The 23,984-nt window shown below is 42.4% G+C and overlaps 2 protein-coding genes across 2 annotated transcripts in view; both read left to right on the top strand.

Moving 5' to 3' along the window:
• The first annotated feature begins 12,276 nt into the window (after window positions 1-12,276).
• Window positions 12,277-17,066, top strand: LOC146855495 (interleukin-17A-like). Its single transcript, XM_085650615.1, has 3 exons — window positions 12,277-12,524; window positions 13,394-13,641; window positions 16,218-17,066. Exons 1-3 carry the CDS (start codon window positions 12,492-12,494, stop codon window positions 16,456-16,458), a joined length of 522 nt encoding a protein of 173 aa, XP_085506741.1. The 5' UTR covers window positions 12,277-12,491; the 3' UTR covers window positions 16,459-17,066.
• A 6,662-nt stretch (window positions 17,067-23,728) lies between these two features.
• The window catches only part of LOC146855494 (uncharacterized), a 41,744-nt gene continuing 41,488 nt past the window's right edge, over window positions 23,729-23,984 (top strand). Inside the window, exon 1 of the mRNA XM_085651148.1 lies at window positions 23,729-23,794. Coding sequence (XP_085507274.1) covers window positions 23,729-23,794 — 66 coding nt within the window. The remainder of the gene's footprint in view (window positions 23,795-23,984) is intronic.

Here is a 23,984-nt window from a genome sequence, read left to right as displayed (position 1 = left end):
GTTCGAGAATGTGCTACCATTCTCATGTAAAAGAGCGCAACTGGTAAGGCTACTATCCAATCGACACCTTTTTCTCTACATATTTTGGACAATCTAATTTTCAGAGTTTGATTATGACGTTCCACGAGACCTGCTGCCTCGGGATGTCGAACACAGTGGAATTTCCATTGGTAACCTAATAGAAGTGAAACGTGTTTCATTAGTTCGGATGAGAACGGCTGGCCGTTATCTGAGTATACAACACGTGGTAAACCGTACCGTGGGAAGAATTCTCGAACTAGCTGTTTGGCAGTAGTCGGGCCGTGTAATCTGAAACGGGGTAGGCTTCTGTCCAACGGGAAAGAGCACAGACAACTACGAGAACATATTTGAATCCTCGACATCGTTCCATCTGGATATAATCCATCTGGAGGACTTCAAAAGCATGATCGGGAGGTTGAAATCCACCCTGCTCTACGGGGATGCTTTTACCTGGATTAAACTGACAACATATCATACAGGTACGTACTTTCTGTTTGGCTGCTGCTCGCAAGTGTTTGTTGAACCAAATGTGTTGAATGCTGTCTAGCATAGCTTTTTCTCCTAGGTGCGCTGGACTATGTATTGTGTTAATGATGACTTGAACCATGGAGTCGGGAAGAAACCATATAGATTTTCCCTTCGTCATCCATCCTTGATCCGTTTGGATCCCTCCTAATTCAGTCCATTTCTTTATTTCTTCTGTTGTAGCATGTGTCTGTATGTCAATTACATCAAGGGCGGGATCCTTAACTGCCATGCAATGTGTTGGTGTCGGAACTATTGTCTTTGTCGTGTCAGTTGTATGAGTCTGGTTCTGAGCAGTCTGTTTAGCTGTTCTGTCAGCTAGGTCATTACCCTGAGAAATGATATCGGTAACTTTTGTATGGGCTTTGCATTTCATAATCGATATTGCAGTAGGTAGATGAATCGCGTCTAATAGGGCTTGAATGAGGGGTCCGTGTTGGATGTGGGCACCGTGAGAAGTTAAATAACCTCTCTCTCGCCACAGTACGCCGAAGTCATGGACGACTCCGAATGCATAACGTGAATCTGTGTATATGTTGACTTTCTTATTTTTAGCTTGAATACAGGCTTGTGTCAGAGCGATGAGCTCTGCTGCTTGAGCTGACAGAGTGTTAATACAATTTGTTTCAATGACTTCAGTGTCTGTTGTGACTGCGTAAGCGGCCACTAACTCTCCTGTACTTGTTCTCATACATGAACCATCTACATACAATGTTAGGTCTGGATCTGATAAAGGGATATCTGTCAAGTCTTGTCTGGGTTTCGTCGTGATAGTAATGACTTCAATACAATCATGTGCTAATGGATCTGTTCCGTTTACTGGCAAAAGTGTGGCAGGATTTAATGTATTACAACGTCTGATTTCTATGTGTGGCTGAAACAATGTTAATTCATAACCTGTGAGTCTTGCTATAGTCAAGTGTTGTGTTTGTGTGCGGTTCAAGAGAACCTCTACTGCGTGTGGTACTTGTACTGTCAATTGATGTCCTAACACTATGGCATCGCTTTGTCTGATTGCTAAAGCTGTCGCTGCCACTGATTTCAGGCACGCAGGAAGAGCCTGCGCTACTGGATCTAATGTACTAGAGAAATAAGCACATGGTTTGTGTGATCCTGCTTGTTCCTGAGTGAGTACTGACAAGGCAGTACCTTCGCGTTCTGTAACAAATAGTGTAAAAGGCTTACTGTAACATGGTGTTGCTAAAACAGGTGCTTGGCATAAAGCTTTCTTTAAGCTTTCAAAAGCATGTGTATGTTCTTGAGTCCAAGGGAGGACAGTCGATGTGGCTGCCTCCTGTGTTGTCAACTGGATGAGTGGTTTTGCTAGAAATGCATATTGAGGGATCCACTGCCTACAGTATGAAGTGAGGCCTATAAAAGCCCGCACCTCCTTTTGTGTCTTGGGTGGTGACATGTTAGCAATTAACTGGATGCGGTCGGGTGTAAGCTGTCTTCCCTCCTTGGACAGCAAGTGCCCAAGGTAAACAACTTGCTGGACACAGAATTGCAGCTTAGAAGGGGACACCTTGTGCCCCTTGTCGGCCAGAAATCTTAAAACCATCAGTGACGCTTTTTCACATTCAGGTTCGCTTCGGGCGGTGATCAGCAGATCATCGACATATTGAAGCAAGGCAGTGCTAACTGGCATGTGTATACTGTCAAGTTCTCGTTTCAGTGCTTGGCTATAGATGCTGGGGCTTTCTGTGAATCCTTGAGGTGCGCGCGTGAATTTAAAACTTCGTCCATTTAAACTGAATCCGAACAAATATTGACTTTCCGGATCTATTGGGACGCTAAAGAAGGCATTCTTGAGATCAAGTACAGTAAAGAACGTTGCTTCTGAATCAATAGCTGTTAATAATGAAGAGATATCTGGGACCACAGGGTATTGTGGTACAATACATTTATTTAATTCGCGCAGATCAATAACTAATCGATATACTGGTGGTGCTTTTGGATCCGATCTTTTAAGAATCTGAATTATCGGAGAATTACATACATTGGAGTCGGTTTCCACAACCACTCCTTGTGCAATGAGCTCGTCAATGATTTGCAGCAAAGCCACAACAGCATCTGGTGGTAACTTGTATTGTCGCATTCGTGGTAGTACTACTCCTGTTTTTAGTGTGACTCGATATGGTGTAATGTTCATGCAACCAACATCAGTGGGGCCTTGTGCCCATAAATGTGTAGGTAAATTCTGCAGCCGGTGATCCATATCTCTGGACACGTAGTGACCTTTGAAGTCACGTAAAAATAATCGTACTCCTTCCGGAGAACAACATATTATAGCTCCTAGAGCTTTCAATGTTTTTATACCTAACAAGTTTTCTGGACATGATTTAGTAAGCAATAAATCTGTAGTACGTGTCAATGGACCAACCGTAAGTGGAAGGGGTTGCGTTACTTCATTAATGATAGGCTTTCCTGAGAATCCAAGGGAAATATTCTGTGAGCCTGAGAGGGGTGCCCCTGGAACTTCACTGCGTCGTATAGTTGTTCTGCTTGCCCCTGTATCAAGTAAAAACTTTCTGTCTTCCCCTAATAGTTCACTATGTACATAAGGTCCCTCTTGATCTACAGGAACCTCGATAAGGGGTAAGCCAACTTCCCTCTCAAGGCTATTTCATGTGTAGCGCTGATAATCGGGATAGTCAGTTTGTGCATACTGGTTCATCTGTTGTGTCGTTGCTTGTGTTGCAGCAATAGGCTGCGCTTGTGGTGGTGCTACGGTCTGTTGTGGAGCTGTTTGTTGCGGAGCTGGCCTAGATTGTGCATGCTGAGGGATTTGTTGTTGGTTCTGATCCTGTCTAGGTGGACGTAGTCTTTCCTGGGTTCTACCCGTGGCGATATTATGTTTCAGAACTGGACAATCGTGTATATAATGACCTTGTTGTTTACAATAGTTGCATGTCCCTTTCGCCGGACCTGCGGAATCACCCTTTTTATGACCATCAGCTGGAACTGACTGAGCCACAAGCATTTTCATTTTCGTATCTTTCATACGTCTTTGTTCATGTTCTTGTTCTTCTCTAATTCTATTGTGGTGATATTGTAACATCTGTAACATCTGTGACGGGGTGGTACCTTGCCAGGTACTCTCAAATTTCAATACTCTATTCTTAACTTGCGGCAGGGAATTTTCAACTAATTTTGTCACAAACAGATGTGGATATGACTCGCTACTTGCTTTTATGCCACTATTAATACCAAAACATTTTTCAAATCGGGAATAGAAATCACTAGTGTCTTCATCTTGCTTTTGTTTACAGGCTGAGATTGCACCCCAGTCTTCTTTTTTCGTAGTTAATAAACGTGGCAGTACCTGCACTAGTAATCCTGGTAGTGCTGTAGTCTTTTCCCCAAGCCCTGATCCTGCAGCTCGGGCCTTTTCTTCGTTTTCTAATGCTGTCCAATCTATCTTTTGGTCTCCCACCTCCCATTCCTTTTCTTTGAGTTTCTCGTAAACACCGGCAGGCATTAACACTTTTAATATTTTCATAATGTCGGGGTAGGTATACTCTCCCATGAGTAACATGTCTTTTATCTCACGGTGGAAACCTGCTGGATCCTTGTCATGGCTGGGTACTACTTTCTTCATTTCTAATAATTCAATTTTAGTTATAGGCGTGTACACAAACACGCGTGTAAAGTTATTATCTTCACCTCTGATTGGGTGTACTTCGCGTAAGGGATTCTGTCTATCTATGTGATACATTTTTCTTCCCATAGTGGGAACTGGAACATGTTCCGGGCATACGAAAACTATATACTGGTTTCGAAATTCTAGAATTTCATTAATTAAATCAGTACCTGACCCTCTCCATTTATTCGTGAGTAATTCGGTCAATATGTCAGGTAAGGGTCCAGGATCGGAGTGTTGGCCTTTATATAATATAAGGAGGTGCTGAATCATGTATATACTAGCTAAACGCTGTTCGTCTGGGGTAAGGTTCAGAAACGTGTGTGCAAGTGCATCATCACTGTATTTGCTGGGACTGTCAGCCCATTGTACTGCTGACCTGGCTAATTCTTGTTCGTCCATGGAATCGAGCATATGGTACCCCCTTCGGTCTCGGAGTAATTTATCAGCAGCTTGGAATAGGTGTTCAGGAGACCTTGTATTTAACATAGGGGCTTGAAAATGTCTGTTACATTCTGGACGTATCGGACGTATCGGATCATTAAAGCATCTGGTATTATTAAAAGATCTTCCTTTACCTACATAAGCCATTGTTTCTATTTGTCCTGTAGGCATTTCGTCCTCCTCTCCCTCTGATTCATGTTGATCTGACTCTAATCTTTCTGTATGTATTCGTTCTACTTCTTTGCGAATCTTACGGCACATAACTACTATACATGTCTGTTTATCATGTTTCCCTTCTGATATATTCTGGCCCCATCTGGTAAGTACTTGCATTTCCTCCTGATCCACCCCAGGCCTATCTCTGTTTCTGATCACACAGTTTATGAAGAAGCGTAACAGTTGTCTCTGTACATCCACATTCTGGTATTCCATAGCTTCGTCGATACTTTCAGGGCCTCGCCCTGATTGGACAAAGTGATATATATTGTCTAAATGTGTCACCATTCCTGGTAGCGTCGCTAAATACCTTGAAGCTTGTCGTATACGTAGTGATGACAGCAGCATACCGTCCCGTCTACCGGGCACAGGATCATATCTACAATCCACTAGATGCTCTTTAAACAAGCCGGAAGTTGCTAGTTGTGGTGTACGTTCGTATGCTAAATCCCTAAGGGATAATTTATTTCCTCGGGGTGGCGTGGCAAAGATTTCTGTCGTACCTCCTATCGCACCGTCTGAGGTGCTAGGCACGAAAGGATTTGTCGGATGTAAGATAGAAACTGTAGAGGTAGGAAAAGCGGTAGAAACAGATGGACCTGTGGGAATGTGCGTAGGAGTTTGTTGTTGCGGGGATACAGACGGATGATCTTGGCGTTGAGCACCATCGGTGGGCGGTGTGTGTGGCGGAGCATTAGCATATTCAGGAGCTACATCATCTAAATAGGAAGAAAGGAAAATATCCTTTGCTGTTTTGGGATGTGCTTTTATCGGGAGCAATGGGGGTGTCAAGTTTTTCGGTATTTCCGGGGTGGCCTGAGGTAACCCTTCGGCCAGAAGAGGATACATACCATTCATAAGAGTGTTTCGTTGTCTGTCTACTTGTTCTGCTTTTACTCGGGTACCTTCCTCAATTAATAAATTTTCTCGGGTTTTATTCGAATTCTCCCTACCTTTCTCTTCCTGTCTGAGCGCTTTTTCTGTACGTCTATATGATTCTTTACGCCATAATTCAATGGCATCTTTCTGTGACTGTCTGGCTTTCTTTTTCCATAATTCCTCTTCTACTCTCATGATGCAATCTGCATCCCAGGTCCCAGCTGCGGGCCATCTCTGACTTTCTGGTAAATCTTTGGTGTAGTCCACCCATAAATCAAGAAATAATACGGCATCTAGGCCATGCTTATGATACATAAAGTACCCTGGAGTGTCCCTAGGTGGAATGGGAACAGCTTCTTCGAGTACCCCTTTTCTGGTTTTGATCTGTCTTAATTTTGAAAAGAGCGGCATTTTTAGACCTTATTACTGAACACACTTAATACAATAAACACAATAATGAACAATCATTCACACCACAATATGTAGAACGTATTAAAACATTTAACATTTAACAGTTTAACGAACGATGATAACTAATAGGAAACTAATTACTGACATAATACTAACACTAGATAATACTGAATTATACGCAAGACATACTAGATATACTGCTAAACAGTACAGATACACTGCTGAAACAGTGCAGACCGGATTTGTGTACCCAAACCCGTCTTGACCGGCACAACCTATGTGCACGTCTAACTGCCTCCCCGGCAACGGTACTCACCGGGTAGCACGGAACGGAAGGCCTCGGAACTGAACTGGACTGGACCGGACTGGACTCGACTCGACTGGACTCGGAACTTCGGAACCTGGTGGGCCTCGGTATACCTCGGATCTTGCTCTCTCAGCTAGGCTCTGGTCGGGATACTTCGCACTTCTCACCGCCTCGTCTGGGTGTTGATCGCAGCCTCAGTCGCCCCCGCTTGGCCGGAGGGAGATACAGGAAATCCTGCAGGTACGCGTTTTTTTGTCCGTTCAGCTGTGGCAGGAGACCGGGCCTGCAACGCACCTCCGGCGCGTGAGATGAGAAAGTGTCCCTATTCGGGCGCCAATTTATGTGGTAAATATTTCATTACCGGTACTATTTTTTATGCGGTAAAGTCTAGTAAGAATAACTCAGTAAAAATAAGAGGCAGAATCCGTGGTATTAGAGGTTCTGAAAGGCTTTATTCCTCTACAAAGGAATTACAGTTCGAACCATAGGCTCCAAATTCCATCACCACGAAGGTTCAGGAAGGGAAGGCAATACATTATTGACAAGTAAAGATATTTATATGAAAAGTATTACATTAAGACAGATGCAGGAGGCGTAACAGCTGATAATACAGATAATGATACACATACGTAATAGAAAAAGGCGTACATATAGGCGTAACTAGAAACGTCATTAAACATGATGTCACAAGTGGGTGGATCCATAAGAGAATCCTGCAATGTCAGCAGAAATATTTGGCAGAGATGCGCGCGCAGCCGCATGACGTGTGATTGACGTGCAACTAGAGGGTGAAGGGGACTTGACATTTAGCTCTACATGTGGAGACAGAAGTCTGGGGGGTCATGTCAACCTAATCCCAAATCATATCTAATATCTTATGTTTAAAGAACTGTATTATCCAAAAGGAAAGGTCTCTCGGACGGAATCTATTCTATACTGACTGTTAGTGCGTGTACAAGCGTCTAAGTGTCTACATGAGATGCGAGGGGGCAGGAATCTTCCATGGTAACAGGGGCTATGAATTACTTGCATGAGGACAGTGAGGCCTGGCCCTTTGCACGGTAGCTGGAAGAATGTTTACCTAAACTACTAGACAGGAATGCATCGGATGAGGAGCGGAGCAGATAATCTTGAAGGTGAAATACAGTTTTTGGCAGGCAACAGGCTGGATCAGGCACCGTTAGCCGCGCAGGGAGTAGGACAAAGTTCATGGATACAGATGCGGGCTCGGACTGGAGCTTTCAGAGGCAGAAGGCAGGAAAAGGCTTGATGGCAGAATTCAGGGCCTACTCGCCTGAATCTGTAAAATGTGGAAAGTGAACCACATAAAGTCGGTGGCCTTTCATACTTAGGAATGGAATATCTGACCCATTCATGGCGGATCTGAAAGAGGACATGTTGACGGTGGATGCACATGTATTTGCGTCTTCATAACTGGAACTGGAGGGAACATACATGTACTTATAGCATGCACATGGAGCCGTTGGGGTCTACGATAGGGGACATAACTGATCACAAAATTCATATTTCCTCAATCTTCAAAAACATGCAAGTCTCCCAGGACACAGACTCACCATTACCCTCTACACTGTTTCTTCACTATCTTAAGTCAGCTCGCTCCCCTTCCCACGTATGATGTACCTCCCTTTGCCTAAGCATGTTTCTTTACTGTCTATTGTTAATTTCAAATTCCTCTTTTATTCTCACCAGTCATTCTATGTACTGCCCTGACAGGTTCTGAGAAAGAAAAAGTAGACTCGAGAGAGGGAGAACTTTAATACTCTGGCTCTGGTCTGCAGCATAATTAGGCACTTAGGGCCAGATGTATCAAAGGAATTTACCCATTCTGTGTCTATGGGAAAATGTGTTAGTACATAAGGCCCTTAGAGTTGTAATCCAGGATAAGGAAGCACATACTCTCTGTGTAGTAAATCACAATTTTGAATCCACGCCACAGACCTAGTCTACCTTCTCAGCTTCCCGTTTGAGAGGATAATCTCACACAATGCAAAGTAACAGACTTGAGATTAATGAAGCTGAATTGTTATAACATCAAGGGTAAACATGGCCTAGTGCCCTCCTCATCCAACTCCCCACAGGGGCGTGCCAGTAGAAGCACCAATAACTAGTATACAAAGGGACCTTCTTGCTTAGTAATTACTACATAAGTGCAGTCATTACACGCCGAGCATCAATTGTCTCTCTATCTATCCCCAGTGAGGAAAGCATGGGTTGAAGCTGACCCTCAGTTTTGAAGACCGTGGTGGTGCCATGCGTGTCCTCGGATTCATCAACCGCAATCTGGAAATGTTCTTCTAAATCTGGAGTCTTGGCAAATTTGCAATCCGCTTGGCAAACACTACTCTCAAATAGGCCACCAAAGGAAAAGCAGCTGAAAGAAATTGATGAAATATAGAAACGTTTCAGAAAGAATAGCCACTGACCTATTGGAATGGTATAGGGGAGCAGTGGTACCAGCTAAACAGTCTGGCAACCTAAAGATTATGATGGCTTGCGTAACATGTTGAGAAGTGATCATAAAGAAAATGGATAAGCATTTAGCTGCCCGAAGTTGTTCCTTTTTTCCAGAAGTGTCAAACGAGATATAGGAGTACCAGTTTCTGAATGCCTTTGTCCTGTTTCCTGCTGCTACAATAATGCAGCTGACAATTACATCATCAGTTAGTGGGGTTTCACCTTCACTGCTCAGCATTTAGCTTAGCCAGAGCACAATGACTGTGTCGCAATACTATTCATCCACCTTACGAAGGAACAACAGCAGGGCAGTTTTGCAAAGTAAGATATAACCTATTCTCACCTTCTGCTTGCTATGATTTGCTGTTGCGAAATTTGCATTTTCGCCAAACAAAAACATTGCATCATTGCATTTGAAAGACCAAATGGAGATATTTGGATGAAAACAGACCCAAAATGATTGTATTTATTGTAAACGTAACCATATCTGTCACTTTTATAAGCTGTGAACAAGTGGATGAACCCCAAAAAAAACTGTAATATCAGAGGACCTTTCCTGACAAAAAATGTATAACTTAACATGCAGACATAGAAGTGCCTACAAGTTGTCTGCATTTCATTTGGAGCAGCATTGTGCAGGCAGCGAGTGGGGCTTTCTTAATTACACTTCCAGCTCGGCCCAAAACAAAGGCCTGATTTAAATGTCTATCAGCCCTCTTTGCTTCAGTATTTCTTCATCATCATCATCATCATCAATCTTTTATCAGCCACAAAGACCATAAAAGCACAATAAAAACACAGTTTAAAACCATCAAATCACAATAAAATCATGAAAATTTCAACTGCCCGCCACATTTAAAAGAAAAGTAAGAGTACTTAAAGAAATATGTTAAAATCCCTGAGAATTACAAACATTTCCTGATAGCTTTTTGGGCTCACATATAAAAGTCCTTACAAACTCATAACCTTGAGATAGAGTGCATATCAACTTCACAGTTTCAGTGCTTGGGTAATAAAATGTAAGACTGAGCAGCATATAGATTTGGACTCCAAGCGCTGGAGGAAACACAAACCCTCCTGGTGATTATTAAAAAAAAATCTCCCTCTTAAAACTGGGCACAGAAATTGTAGCCTGGGAGAAGAATATAGCGTGTAAAAGAGCATAAAGTGCTTTGTAGAATGATGTGATTTTTCATCACACGGACAGTAAGGTAAAGTTGGAAACCAAGTCCCTAGCAATGGAAAAGCTGCCAAAAAGTGGATCTTATTCCCACGTAACCAAGTCAGGTAGAACCTTAGCTAGGGTTCATTTGCCCAGGTAAAATAGGGCTCCATACCTTTAGGAGTAGAAAGTGGCATGTGTGATTGAACCCATGACCATGTCTAGTGCCTTCATGAGCCTGGCTTCCTCACTATACGCAATATATTTTTCTTCCTTGAGTATAATAATGGATGGGAGCTATCTGGAGCCTAAATCCTATATGCCAAAGCAACAGAAGAAAGCAAAGACGCACAGCATGTAATCGCTTCACAAGTACTTAAGAGAAACTGTGATTTGAAGGCAGTTATGTAAGAGATGTGCTTGCACTGTAAGAATGCGAGGCGTATCTGTCTGGGTGAATAATTACACAAGTATTGATGAGAATGGCAACTACTTATTATTTCTTTTATAGCAATACACATCCCAATGTAAGGTGTGAGAGCACTTTAGATCACACACAAAGACACAATAAATCATACAAGTGTGTACCTCAAAGTACAGGATATGTTATATAAAACACTGATGGTTATAAGTTATAAGGTAAAGGATTCACATACTGTCCATACTCGCAACCAATATATATGGAGAGTGACATGACGGGAGGTACACAAAGTCAAGATATAAAGCCTAATGCACTGATTGTGGTTATCTGTACTAATAAGACTTTATTACATCCAGAAGGAACCCTTCTTTGCAATCTAAGAATAGCAACAGATTGAGAAAAAAAAAACAAGGAGGATCTAAACCCATGGCCTACAATTTGAATGCAGCTCCTTGTTGCTGGTAAATACATCAGTGTGCTATATTAGGATTGCAACTTATGAACCAGAAGTAACAAAATTGTCTCACTGTCAAAAACAGCAGTCCACTTACCAATCTGACTAAAAAGCAAATCTGTGATTTGCAACAGGCACGTTAACCCTATATGCTGTTTTATGGGTAAAATCTGTGACTGGACAAAGCACGGAACTCTCCCAGAACTGTGTTAACTACTAGAGTTATCTTACCACTATTATAATCTCCTCAAAATTGCTGCACAATTATCTGCAGACTGGGGAGTCTTAACCCTGTAAGATATTTTAAAAAAACAATGGCTTTGTGTGCAATTTAGGAACCCAGATTTACTGTCACAGATGTCCTTGCTGCCAATCTCTTTGCAGTATATTTTTTTCACAATAAATATAAAAGTTGACTGTCAGACTCTGCTTTCCAAGCTCCACCCCTCGTTACTCCATTCCCCTTCCTCTGCTACAGCTTGATGCCCAACTTAATGGTTTCCAGAGTGCATTTTTCCAATAGCACTGTGGGGTTCAAACGTGCATCTTAGGTACTTCTGTGCACGAGGTCCCGCCCCCGTCCAAAACGGTAAAATTGGTGTTCAAGTTGGCAGGTTTGCAGTTACTCATTAAAGTGTAATTTGTGCATCCAAGCAGACTATCCTACTGCATTCCTTCATTTGAGTATTCCCACTACTCGCTCAGCGAGGCCAGATTCTCCTTCCTGCCCCACAGATATCATAGTTTAAATACCTTTTCCTGCTTTCAGCTACTAAACTGTCAGTTACTATAATACTATGCAAAGAATAACTATTATTCCCCAAAAAACAGGCAGCTAATCATAGCTTCACAGCCGGATTTACTCATGCGGATTGGATTTGCGCATAGGTAAATGCAATCCACTGTTAATTGTAGATGGCTTTACAGGAGGCGGAGCTGGAAATGAAAGCAATTGTTCAGGACATGTTTTAGTTGCGAGTATAAACCCAAAGTGACGCAGGCCGGAGCTGTGGAGAGCTGCTTCTGTGAGCCTGTTACATTGAGGGATGTGATGACATCATTGAGGGGGGATGAGGAAGCAGCCACGGAAATGCCAAGTTGCCACCGGTGCGCGTGCTGCAAAGGTAATACTCCGATACGGAAGAGAAACCACCGGCGGGCTTGCAGTGAATGGCAGAGCGAAATCATAAATTATACTGTACGAGGACAGAACATTCAAAGTCCCTTTTTGTGCGCTGTCGCCAGGTTATCCCGGCGAACGGGAAGTCGGAGCTACGCTTTCCTCACTTACCCATGTTCCCTGTCTCTCAACTGGTAGAAAGAAACTTTCCTGAATGAAGGGAAGACCCAGGGCCAGAACGAGTAACACAGAGGGAAAGTCAGCTGGAAGCGGGTGAACCAAGAGGCACTTCACTATGGAAAGCCCGGGCGCCCGGAAAAGTCCTATAAATGGGGTGAACGAGTGTTCCCAAGGCAGAGACTCAAAGCTCCAGACCGAGGAAGCGACGAGCCATAGAAACCCAGAAGACCAGAATGATTTTCAGGACCTCAGCATGCTCCATTGTGGTAAGAAACCCTTTGCCTTCTATGAAATAGCAAAACGATGATCTGCTTTCAGCATATATGTATGCAGAAGGTTTGCACATTCTTTCATCAGCTGCTGGTTTGGCCACTTAATAAGTGTGTGATCTTGGGTGAAACCTTTCTAGCAGAACCTCGAAGCCATGCTGCTATTCCATGTCTGCAGGGGTGGAGCGTGAGGGCGCTTAGCAGGTCAGGCTACAGCAGTGTCTGTAAGGGATATAGCCCAATAGAAAAGCATTGAGGTCTTTTCAAAGCAACTCTTTCTATGCGACTGGAGACAAGTTCTAAAAATCTAAACACAAAACTAGAAACGGCTCTGGATCTTATCTGTTTTAGGAAAAAGGGAGATAGTTGGGGAGTGTTGTGTTGTGTTTTCACTTTGCGTCATTTAAAGAAGTGTATGTCCATCACACAGGGAACGAGTAGGACACTCTGCAGTCCTCACACAACTGCTCTTGACAGAAGACGTTTCCACTTTAAGAGACTAGATACAGGTTTCTTAGAACCGGCTTCTACTAATAGGTGGGATGCTGCAGACTGGATAGATATCCTTGTCAGTAGGCAGATATTGGTGCATGGTGTCCAAGAGCGCTGAAGGGACATTGAAAGGTATGTTTCATGAAATACTTTTAGCATAGTATAGCTTTGCATCACACAGCATTCAGTGGCAGCGTGTCACAGCATAAAAGCATGTTTCTGACAATTCAAACGTCGTATCATTCTTTCCCAAAATGATGATATTTGTATTATAATAATAGTAGAATTATTTCTGCCAAATTGTACTTGACCAAAGGTTGCCACTTTATTATTTGTAACATTCTCCATTTGTATTCCTTCATTTCCCCTTACAGGTCATCACACTACTGGCCCTTTGTTCCCCAGCAATTTTACTTCCGACCGAATATCCTGGCCAAGAGCTGTCTCATGAAAATGATCCAGAAAGAGACCTGGCAGCGAAGACCAGAGACAGGTGCCCTGGTAGAGGGAGTGCCAGGTTCCCTCACAGTGCCAAAATTGACCTCCGGGCCATTGACGCTGGTGCTGAAGACAGGATGATGGCAGACATCAGTAGCCGATCACTCTCACCTTGGGCGTACAGGTACGGATTCACAGCTCTTGACACTACAGGATCTGATTTGATACATCTTATCTAAGAATATGCCATGTTACCTCGCATGCTTTTTTAACGCATGCCATTACAACGCGGTCATTACAACGACCGCGTTCTAACAACGCATGCCATTACGACACAAGTCAGAACAACGACTTGCTCTTGGGGGGGCGCTGGATGTTGGAATAGTATAATTTACTATTCCAACTCCAGTCTGTGCAACAGCAGGGAAGGTGTTGGATTTTAAACACAACACCTTCTGACCCCTAGAGCAAGTCGTTGTTCCGACTTGCAGAGTAATGGAATGCGTTGTAACAACGCGGTCATTGTAACAACCGTGTTGTAATGGCATGCAGTGTTCCGGAATCGTGGCAAATGATGCTTACCCTTATCTAAACATGGCCAATGTGTACATCCTTTGAGAAATGTTTCAATTTAAGAATCCATTAGTTGTCATTTTAAATATTTGGTAATGGGCACACAAAGGCAGCCTGGGCAGTGCCACCAAGGGCTAGCTCAGCCACTTTCTTGAAGTCCCTGCTGTGGTCAGGAGTAGGAGTGAAACAATGAATGCCTCCCCAAACTCGTCACATTAATCCTCCAATCAACATGTTGTTTTTAGGTCACATCAATGTCTTCCAGTAAATGATGCGCCGTGGTCATATACATATTAGAGCCACATCCTCACTGCTATTTTTAAGAATCTGCAAAAAAATTACAACAATGTGGATAGATCCAACAGTGAGTGGTCAGCAGATATCATGTGATAGGTTATAATAAATCCTTTCTGAAATAGCCAGCGGCTCGGATAAAAGTGGATTCAGAGCCAGCTTGCTGAAGGAATTTTAATATATTTTTAGGGGTGAAACCTAATCAACCCATGGCAGCAAATGTATCGATTTGTTTGTTTTTGCAGCACTAAACACTCATGGGAAACAGCTTCAAATGTATACAGTAAATAGATGAATCGGGAATGAGAGGCGAGGCTGTGGCAGGGGAGGGTGGATGGGAAGAGAGGAGGAAGAGACAAGACTAATGCACAGTCAGAAGATCAGTATTTAGAAGAGGTCGAGATCCCAGGGATTCCATGAAGTTACAGGAAAGGCATTTCTGGGTCTACAATTCACATTCAGCTCTCCGCATTAATGTTGATATTTTTCCATGCACAGAGGATCCCATGGGCAGGATCCTTGTCTTCTCCACAGAGGCTCTTATTTTGTACCAACTGGAGGTGATAAGGAAACTGAATACAGAAGTTGGGGAAGCCGCCCCTAGTTTGATTCTGGTGCTTGTGAAAATCTAGAAATCGAAATCATGTCAGATACATATATGTGCAGCAGAAAGTGGCATTAGACTTGAGCATAAAGGAAGTGTTGTTTCAACAATGAAGCACAAAGCATACCTCACTGACTGACCCTCTGTTGCACATCAGTAGCTGGTGGTCTCAAGACTCTGCCTCTGTACTGCTCCCAGTAATTCTTGTAATGAACAAACACACAGAGGTGCCCACACACGTTCCTCACTGAACTCCCTTGCTAGAAGTCGTGGAAAGCTCTTTCGCTAGAGATCGTAAAGTAACGAGTCGATGTTTACTTTTTCCCTATAAAATCACACGGTGCACAACAATTCATAAATGACCATTTAGGTTATATAGGTTGGGCATTCGCAGTATCTTTTACTAAGAGCCATATAGCTGAATGGGGTGGGCTGTGGTGTCTAGCAAATATGATTATATTATTATTTCTAACATTTCTATCTCTTAGGTGGTCTGTTATCTTCAGACCAGTAAAGTGATAGCATTTCGTCACTCCACTCCATGGCGTACAACATTTTCTAATTGCAGAGACATTGTGGTGGCCCACAGCTGGCAGTGCGTAGTCATGCCTTGCGCATCTGCCAGCTTAGCTTGCACAGACTGATAACCCCTACCTTGGGGGCCATTGCTTTCATTCTTTCAGGTGGCTGAATTTGGACTAGAATAGTAAGCCAAGTTTATTATAAAGCCCTTAACCTATCAAATGAGATTTCTGATTAAATTGCCTACTTCTATAGAGATGAAACCGTGACAAACAGGGCCAGATATGGTGGTTACAAAATACCATTCATTTGAGCTATATATAAAAAAAAGGGAAGACAGAAAGGCAAATGGGAAATAAGGGAAGCAGGAATGAAAAACATAGATGAAGAAAGGTGGGAAGGAAGGAATGAAAATGGTATATAAATAGGGAAGGAAATACAGAAAGAGGCAAGGTAAGAGATGTAAAAGAGCGATGAATTCAGTAGAGGAAAGCAAAGAGGGGAAGCAAGGAGAGGGAGGCAAGGAGTAGGAAATTGACTAAAGAAAAAGCAGGTACAAAGGAGGAAGGTTTGAATACAATAAAGGAAATAGGGAAACACGGATCGCCAAAAGCACCTTCCTAAAGTCTTATTGCACCAAAAAACGATAATCAGGACGATTGATATTTCTCCTCACCTGTAATATACAGCCGTATTGTTGCATGTAATAGGAAAGTCTCGTAATGCGCCAACACTTTAAACTTTGCATTGTTCTGTTTTCTTTGCAGTGTGGATACGGATGTGGACAGGAAGCCTGGGGTCATCGTGGAAGCCAAATGCCTTCACTCCATGTGCCTGGACTATGAGGAGCGGAGGGACACTCGTTTGAACTCCGTTCCCATCAGGCACCAAATCCTTGTGCTGCGCCGGGAGCCGAAGGGCTGCGGCCAGAGTTACAAGCTGGAGAAGCAATGGGTCACTCTTGGGTGCACCTGTGTCCGGGCTGCCATCAGCTATGCCTCATACTGAGGCCCTGTGGGCTCAGACTGTGGCCTGGCCTCAGATCTGCTCAACACCTGTCATCGTTTTTCACTCACTGACTCGCAACAAAATGTGATTAACATCAACGCCACAGTCATAAAAACCCGAAACAGAAAGGTTCGGTAATGGCAAGTCTTATCAGTGAGTTCTTGGCATATCCATTCCATTGAGTCTTGCTAGGACAGTGACGCAACGCAGCCCTCATCAAAGCTTTATATAAATGTCTGAAGCTTTTCAGGTCATATTAAAGGGACACCATTTAACTGGCAATTATAATTGCTTAAGAAGGTTGGTCCAACAATGGGTTTTATACTTTTTTATATAGAAGTAGTGAACATTTCTAGGAAACTATTTGACAGATTATGACAGATTTTGAATCTGAAAGTCCACAAATGTATCCATTTAAATTCTAGTGGTTAAGTTAACTTCCTATTTCTTGGACTATGAGCTGGATATATTTATGTATTTATTTTTCTATCCATGTATTTATGATCTATTTACATTTTTGAAGAATTAATGTGTGTCCTACTAAGTCTCTACACAAGACAGTGCACCCAGTTTTTAACATCATTTGTTGAATAAATGTTTTATAAACTACTTATTTTGCACGTAGTTTCTTATATATCCATTAAAGGATCGAATAAAGCATATTCAATAACAACATTTCTACCATTGGCGCCATCAGATTGAAATAACTTTCAAAGTTATGCTGCACTTCAGTCCTGTATGCTCGTTCTGTAAAAGTTGATGCTCACAAAATCCATGGGTGGATGTTATGCCAACCCTCTTACTTGCAGGCGATACAATTATATAAGAAACCGCTCTGCATTCTTTACTTTACCAACAATTTTTAATTGATATTTTCAAGTACAAACATTTTAAAGTAAGCACATAAGATGCAAAGCATAGCACCCAGGCAATTTCACCATATACGTGCATAAGATGGATGGGAATCAGCTGAGGGTGGAAAGACCCCGAGAATTCTTGTCTGGGCATCGCAGGCTCCTTCTGCAGTACCAGGAGTTCAGCCTGTGCCCCTACTCCTCTGCCCAGCCCAACCCAGCCTGCATTCCCCGCAAGGAGCTAAGGATTCCTACGCAGTGGTATAGGAGGGAGACTCCAAAATGACACAAAGAGAACCATTGGGTGGACAATGGGTGGAGTGGGATGTTGGAGGGGGCTCTCCTCAGTGACCCCCATGACTATAGTTAGAAACCCTGAGGATAATAGTCAACCCCTGCAAGAGTGGATGGAATTAGTCTTCTTTCCCATTTTAACTTTAAAATATTTTCATGTTGAATTATATAAGATTTGGATTGCTTTATTATCTTATTATAAGCCAGGACACAATATTTGTACTGGTGATTTATAGCATTTCATGAATTTGCTTTTTGTTCAAAATTGCTTCTTGTTACTTTGAGTTCATCGGATTGAGGCTCTCTAGTTTGGAAAATTGTTAGATTGAGAGACTCCCTATAAAGACTTGATCACAAAAGCATCCACATTTTCATTAAAAACAACCACATTTTCATTAAAAACTGCCACATTTTCTTAAAGAAGCATTGATTATGATTTGTTTAGGGGAGGGAAAAATAACTTCAATGCTAAATTAAATGTAATCCTCTCCACTGGTCATTTTAAGCTGGTTTAATAACTTTTCCACCATCTTAAATACATAATTTGCAATGCATTCATTCAAAATCTTTCATGGAAATATATTAGGTATTAGAACTGTTAATAGTTTGGTTGCTCGAATTGATGATGAAAACCACAGTTTCTAAAATCATTGTGTCAGATGACAACCTAGGTGCCCCACAGATTCTTAATTAGATACATTCATGATCTAAATTTAAATTAAACCCATTTCCATTCAAATTGCAGCTTAATTTAATTTTTTGAGTCATTTTAAAACACTGAGCTATCAGAAAGTCTCAGGCATTTGAAGGAAATATACACATTGCTGGAAATGAAATAATATTGCTTTATAATCCTTCACACGATGAAACTGTGGGTTGCAGGACAATCCTAAAGGGAAATGATGCTATTGACTGACTGCACCGAAAGCAGATACTAACATTGCTATGAGCAGCACTTGAGCCTCTGCTTCAGTGGATTGCAAGCTGCAACCAGACAAATCTGTAAATGGTGACTCTCTATTCTATAATGAAGGAGAATGATACATTATTAATGGCTGTGGCCACATGCATGTATCTCAGCAACGCTCTGCGTTCTTGGATTTGAGCCTGGTTTGGATTTCTATTGTTTCTGAATTATGTGGTTTTTTTATGCTGTAAAATATTGCTTAGTTATTTTTTCTGAGTATCAACAGAATATATTAGATGCCAAAATGTCCCCTTACCCTCCTCAGAACCACAGTGTCATTTTCTAAAACCACTTTCTAAAGGGAGCTGCAGTTCAGAGAAATGTGCAAGGATTATATCCTTTTTGACATTAAAGCGCATTGCTTAGTCTCCTGTTGGGACATACCTAGGTAGATAAAATGCATCATTATTACCTGTTTTGGTAGGAGGTAGACCTTGCTCTGCAGCTCCTACATATGTTCAGTATATCTCAGTTCTGAGGTAACGGTGTGTCAATCAGTGACTAATTCAAGAAGTGAATTTATAAATCTGCGTTTTTAAGACAATCGAATGGATGTAAATGTGCTCTTGAATGTAAGGCTGTCCGCATTTCTTAGATTTGATGTGTGACAATGTTTCACTAATTGGTTAAGTCCTGATAGATATTATGTAATTATTTAGGTGTAACTGATAATGTTAGGTATCTTTTTGCTATCTAAAGCCACTTCAGTGTTAGATATTTACAGAGGACTTGCAGCAAGGAATTCTCTTTGATTGGGTCTTAGTATAGAAAGATTGTGAGTTAAAGCTGGTCATGAAACTAAATCTTCAGCTTGTATCATTTCATTTGCCTTGGAGATTAGTGCATCCATTATTGAATTATACGTATGCCCTTGAAGGGCTCTCAATAATCCTGAGTATGCTGGTAGAGATTCTCTGCCAGTGCATTTCAAGATGCATATCCATAGTTTGCTCCTAAAGCATATAAGAATAGAAGATTTACCTCCACCTCGCTCTTGGGCTATCATGGGATAAGCATTGAGTCTGTGTTCCTCATTAAAGTGAACACAGTGGGGAAACCTAGGGGAGTGTTTTACAACTTACACCCTTCGGCGGAGGAATAGATGGGATTGGAACAGGATGGTCCTACGAACCTACAGCTGCCGTCACAGGGCATTCTGGCACTCATCAACAACAAGCTTGGTGTGTCATTTCGCCTGTATGTTGAGACAACTGCAGCCACAGCACCACTTTCTGCCCTTGTGACTGTGCACCGTGGCCTTAGTTTGTCTGGGGCCTTCTGAAGACCCTTTAAGGATGTTTTAAGCAATGAACCAACTTACAGCATACAATCAAAGAGGTGGAGGAGACTACACCTCCCTCACTGTGCAGTAGCCTCTTGGATGTGCTATACACATACAGACTGTGTGCCCTGTTGCTCTGCAAACAGGCCACAATTTAACTAATGGATACCCAGTCCTAGACTACTCCTGGTGACACTTGATGCTCTTGGCCGTGCTGCTGGTCTCTGCTGGAGGGAGTACTAACCCCCAAGTGGTGCCCCAAAGGTCCTGGGGACCCTTGGCTGGTGTGAGAGTGTACTCCTCATGTCCCAAAGCTGCAATTCATCCTGTGCTTGGTGAAATCTATTACCTGCCCGACTTATAATATAAATGGTGTATCAGCTTTTTCGGCAAACCAATGCTCCTGACGAATAATGTGGACCAGCTACATTATCACATTTTATTTCAAACTAATGCTGATGTGATATAGAGATGGTTGAAATACTCAAAAAGGACTTTTCTATTCTATTAGTGTTGGAAATGTGCCCTCCTTCCTGCATTGTGCCTTGGGAGTTATTGTCCTTTAACTGAATCCTGTTTTTATTGGCTGTAGACTCTGCACACCTTACTACAGCTAAAAAGTGAAAAGTGCTTCTGCTCTCCATGTTAACCATGGAAAAATTGGTATATACCAGATTGGCACATGCCATTGACTTAAGTCTCTAGTATATGGTAAGGCGAAAGGCCTGTAAATTAAAGGCTACCTGTAGGCTGCAGCACTCATTGTTCCACCCACTAAAGGAGCACGGAAAAACACGTCTTAACTTGGCCTGCCACTGCTACCTGAATGTGCAGTTTTAAAACTTCAATTTCGACCTGGCAAAATAAACCTTTTGCCAGGCCTAATCTTTCCTTTTTTAATACTTATGGGTCATCCTTAAGATAGGACTTAAATGCCCAGAGGGCAGGTTGCATGGTATTTGACAGCATTACATGTATATTTATTGTTTTACCTGTCCTGGCAGTGACAAACCTCGAAATTCGTTTTTCACTGTGGCAATGCAGGCACTCCCATAGGTTAACACTGCTTTACACTATTACACTTAAGAAGTGGTAACTTCAGTTTGGTAATAGCTGGAAAATATTTCAAGAACTCATTTTAATAGTATTTTAAAAATCCAACTTAATGGTCGAGTTGGATTTTAAATTACTATTTTGGAAACACCACTTTTAGCAGGTTGTCATTTTCCTGCCTACAACCAAAGGGCTTTCCTTTCAGTGTACAGCTGCCACCTGACCCCTGATGGCTCCCCTGTGGTGAGATGTGTTTTACTCCAAAGACTCCAATATATTGACTAGATGTTAGATTGAAATTGAAACACATCGCTGGTGTTAACATGGTGCAGGAACAATCAGTGCTTCACTTGTCATTTGAATGATTGTCTGCTGCTAGTTGTCCTGATGGGGGGGGGGGGGGGAGGGGGAGTTCAAGATCCTCAGGGTGCACCTGGAGGAAAATTAATTTAGAGATTTTTTTCTTTTTGAAGGATGTGGTTTCAAGCAGGAGGGTGTCTACACTACGGACCACTTGGTAGCATCCTGAGGTGTTCAGTTTTTGCTCAAAGTAGCTAGAGGTATGGTAGTGAAGAGACTTATGTGCAAAGGCTGATGGTCTGAAGAAACTTCAATCTGGACCCATTTAACAATGAGCAATCTAGGGGAAGTGGGGACATAATGTCCTGTACCTGAGACCAACCTAGCAACTGCATGAAGGACTGCCTTCTGCAGGGTCAGGTAGATTTTAGGCAGATCCATGAACAATGTGTTGCCATAGTCTATCCTCTTGACTAGAGGATGGATAACAGTTTTGGGAATGTCAACAGGAATGTATGTTCTAAGACCTCTCTGTAGCCTAAGTTGATGGTGAGTGCTTTTTTTCTGGTGCATTAGTGGATGATGCTAATTCTCTGAGATTCACATGTTACAAAGCAGATCAATGGGATATAAGTAAACTGGATCTTTGAGGTGTATTACAGGGTGAAAGAATGCCTGTTAACTCTACAACATTATTCATTAAAAACAGCTAAGGTACCTTGGACAAGATATACTAATTCTATGAGTCTGAAGGTATGATATAGAACATATACATCATTGCAATGCGAGCATTCAGGGAGGATATATCAGAACTTTTAAGAATCTAAGCAATGCAAGATTTTAATGCTGTCAAGACTCATGACATTTCCAATGCATGAGGTGAATAGAAGATGTCTAAGAACTGCTAGAGAAAACAGAAGATGCTGCGATGTGCTACTTGGCAAACAGGCAGCAATTTAGATAATGGGGACCCAGTCCTAGACTTCTGCTGATGAATATGTCCTTTCCTTGGTGCAGTCTATTAGCAGCCTTTCTCATGTTATAAGGGGTGTATCAACTTTTTCAGCAAACCAACGATACGGCACAGTAACATGGATCACCTACATTAATATGTAGTATTCCAGTCTAATGCTTGTGTGATATAGACATGGTTGGGGTGCTCGAAAAAGACTCTGCATATATTTTAAATTGAGAACTTTGCACCTTTTCCATTGATCTGTCTGCGGTACAAGTCTATTAAATGAATGACTGGCTCTAACCTGTCACCTTTCTGTAGTACACCAATACGAGCAGTAGCGGCCACCATACATGAAAAGTGGGTGGTGGGGGACGGGTGGGGTGGGGCGGGGCAGGAGGGGGAACTAATCATTCTTAAAATTTTACCTTTTCTTCTGCTACCACAGCCGCTGCTTCTACTGACGTCCACCTCGGGACTTTCCCTGCAGTTTCTGGGAACGCAGGCTCCCTACCCAAGCCAGGATTCATCTGACTGGCCTGCTCTGCCCCTCAGACAGTCCCTGGGAGCCTGCGCCATTTCTCCAAACTGGCTGTGAACACAGACATAGAAATGCACATGTATGTTTGGCCGGCCTAGGACAGCCAACCAGCCAAACATGCATGCGCACTTCTAAGTGAACATGCATGCACACTTCTAAGTGCCCACCACTCCTCACCGCCCTGCCCTCCGGGCTACACTCATGTGTAAGGCAGTCACAGAAAAATCAAATGATGTTTTATCATTTTCTTTTTCTGTGACTGACGAGTGGGGCGGCAGACTTCCACCATTACGGAGGGGCCGCCCCTGTGTAAGCAGTGAACTATCCTGAGCAAACAATGCTTTTGAGCTTGTTCATGAGACAAAGAAAAGGGGTACGTTGACTTGATAAGACAATATTTTAATATGGCATGCTGGAGTCTCTAGGGAGTAGGCACATACGTATTTCATTTATTTTTTTGTATTTTCTGATTCGCTAGTAAGACCTGTAAAGTGTGGCAGAGCGATTCACAGATGGCAGTGGTACAATTTGCACTTGATAAGCAAAGAGCAACGCTGCAGAAGACATATAATGAACCTTGTACATTGTGTAGAAGTTTTGAAATGACTTGATGTTATGAGCGTGATATACACATTTTATGGAGGTTCAAGTGAGAGGGATACTTCAGAGCATATTTAGGAGTGGTGCGCTCTACTCCATTCCGCTAGATTGGTGGATGCATGTACTCTACTGACATGGCAGATTACATCCCACCAAAACTTAAGTATGAGATGTGTATGCCTTCAGAGGAACCACCACCACAGCAGCTCCTTTGAAGGCACTACAGTTTTGCCATGATGACAGCATGTTTATTGTCCCTGCATAGCAAAGTTTTTTGTTGATCAAAAAAATAACCCTCCCACAGCAGGAATTTTATACTGGAAAAAAAAATGTCCCTGAGGTGCTGGGAGGTTTTTCCCAATGCATAGAGATCATTAATTATATTTCCTGTTCGGGACCGATAGGCTTTCCCAAACAGTACAGGATGAGGTATAAAAGTCGGAACCTCAATCTTCTGGATGGTCTGATGTTGATTGACCAACGGCCCAATGTCAGTCAGGCTGTCAGTCAAAGGTCACTGCGGTCAAATCAGAGACTCAGTTGGTAGATGCAGTACAATTCACGCAAACCTAAATAAAGTGGGGGAAACTCGTTTTACAGTAAGGAGCCTATTTAAAGTACCCTGCCCTACCAAGTCTAAATAATCCCCATAATCATATATTCACCTAAATATCTATTTA

The sequence above is a fragment of the Triturus cristatus genome, chromosome 4_1, assembly GCF_964204655.1.
Source record: "Triturus cristatus chromosome 4_1, aTriCri1.1, whole genome shotgun sequence".
In the NCBI taxonomy this organism is placed as follows: domain Eukaryota; kingdom Metazoa; phylum Chordata; class Amphibia; order Caudata; family Salamandridae; genus Triturus; species Triturus cristatus.
This window is presented reverse-complemented; position numbering and strand designations above follow the sequence as displayed.

Bases quoted from the DNA above. Each gene is read 5' to 3' on its own strand.
- LOC146855495 (XM_085650615.1), top strand. From the start codon at position 12,492: ATGATTTTCAGGACCTCAGCATGCTCCATTGTG. The intron at 12,525-13,393 runs GTAAGAAACCCT...TTCCCCTTACAG, and splicing joins CCTCAGCATGCTCCATTGTG to GTCATCACACTACTGGCCCT. The intron at 13,642-16,217 runs GTACGGATTCAC...TTTTCTTTGCAG, and splicing joins CTCTCACCTTGGGCGTACAG to TGTGGATACGGATGTGGACA.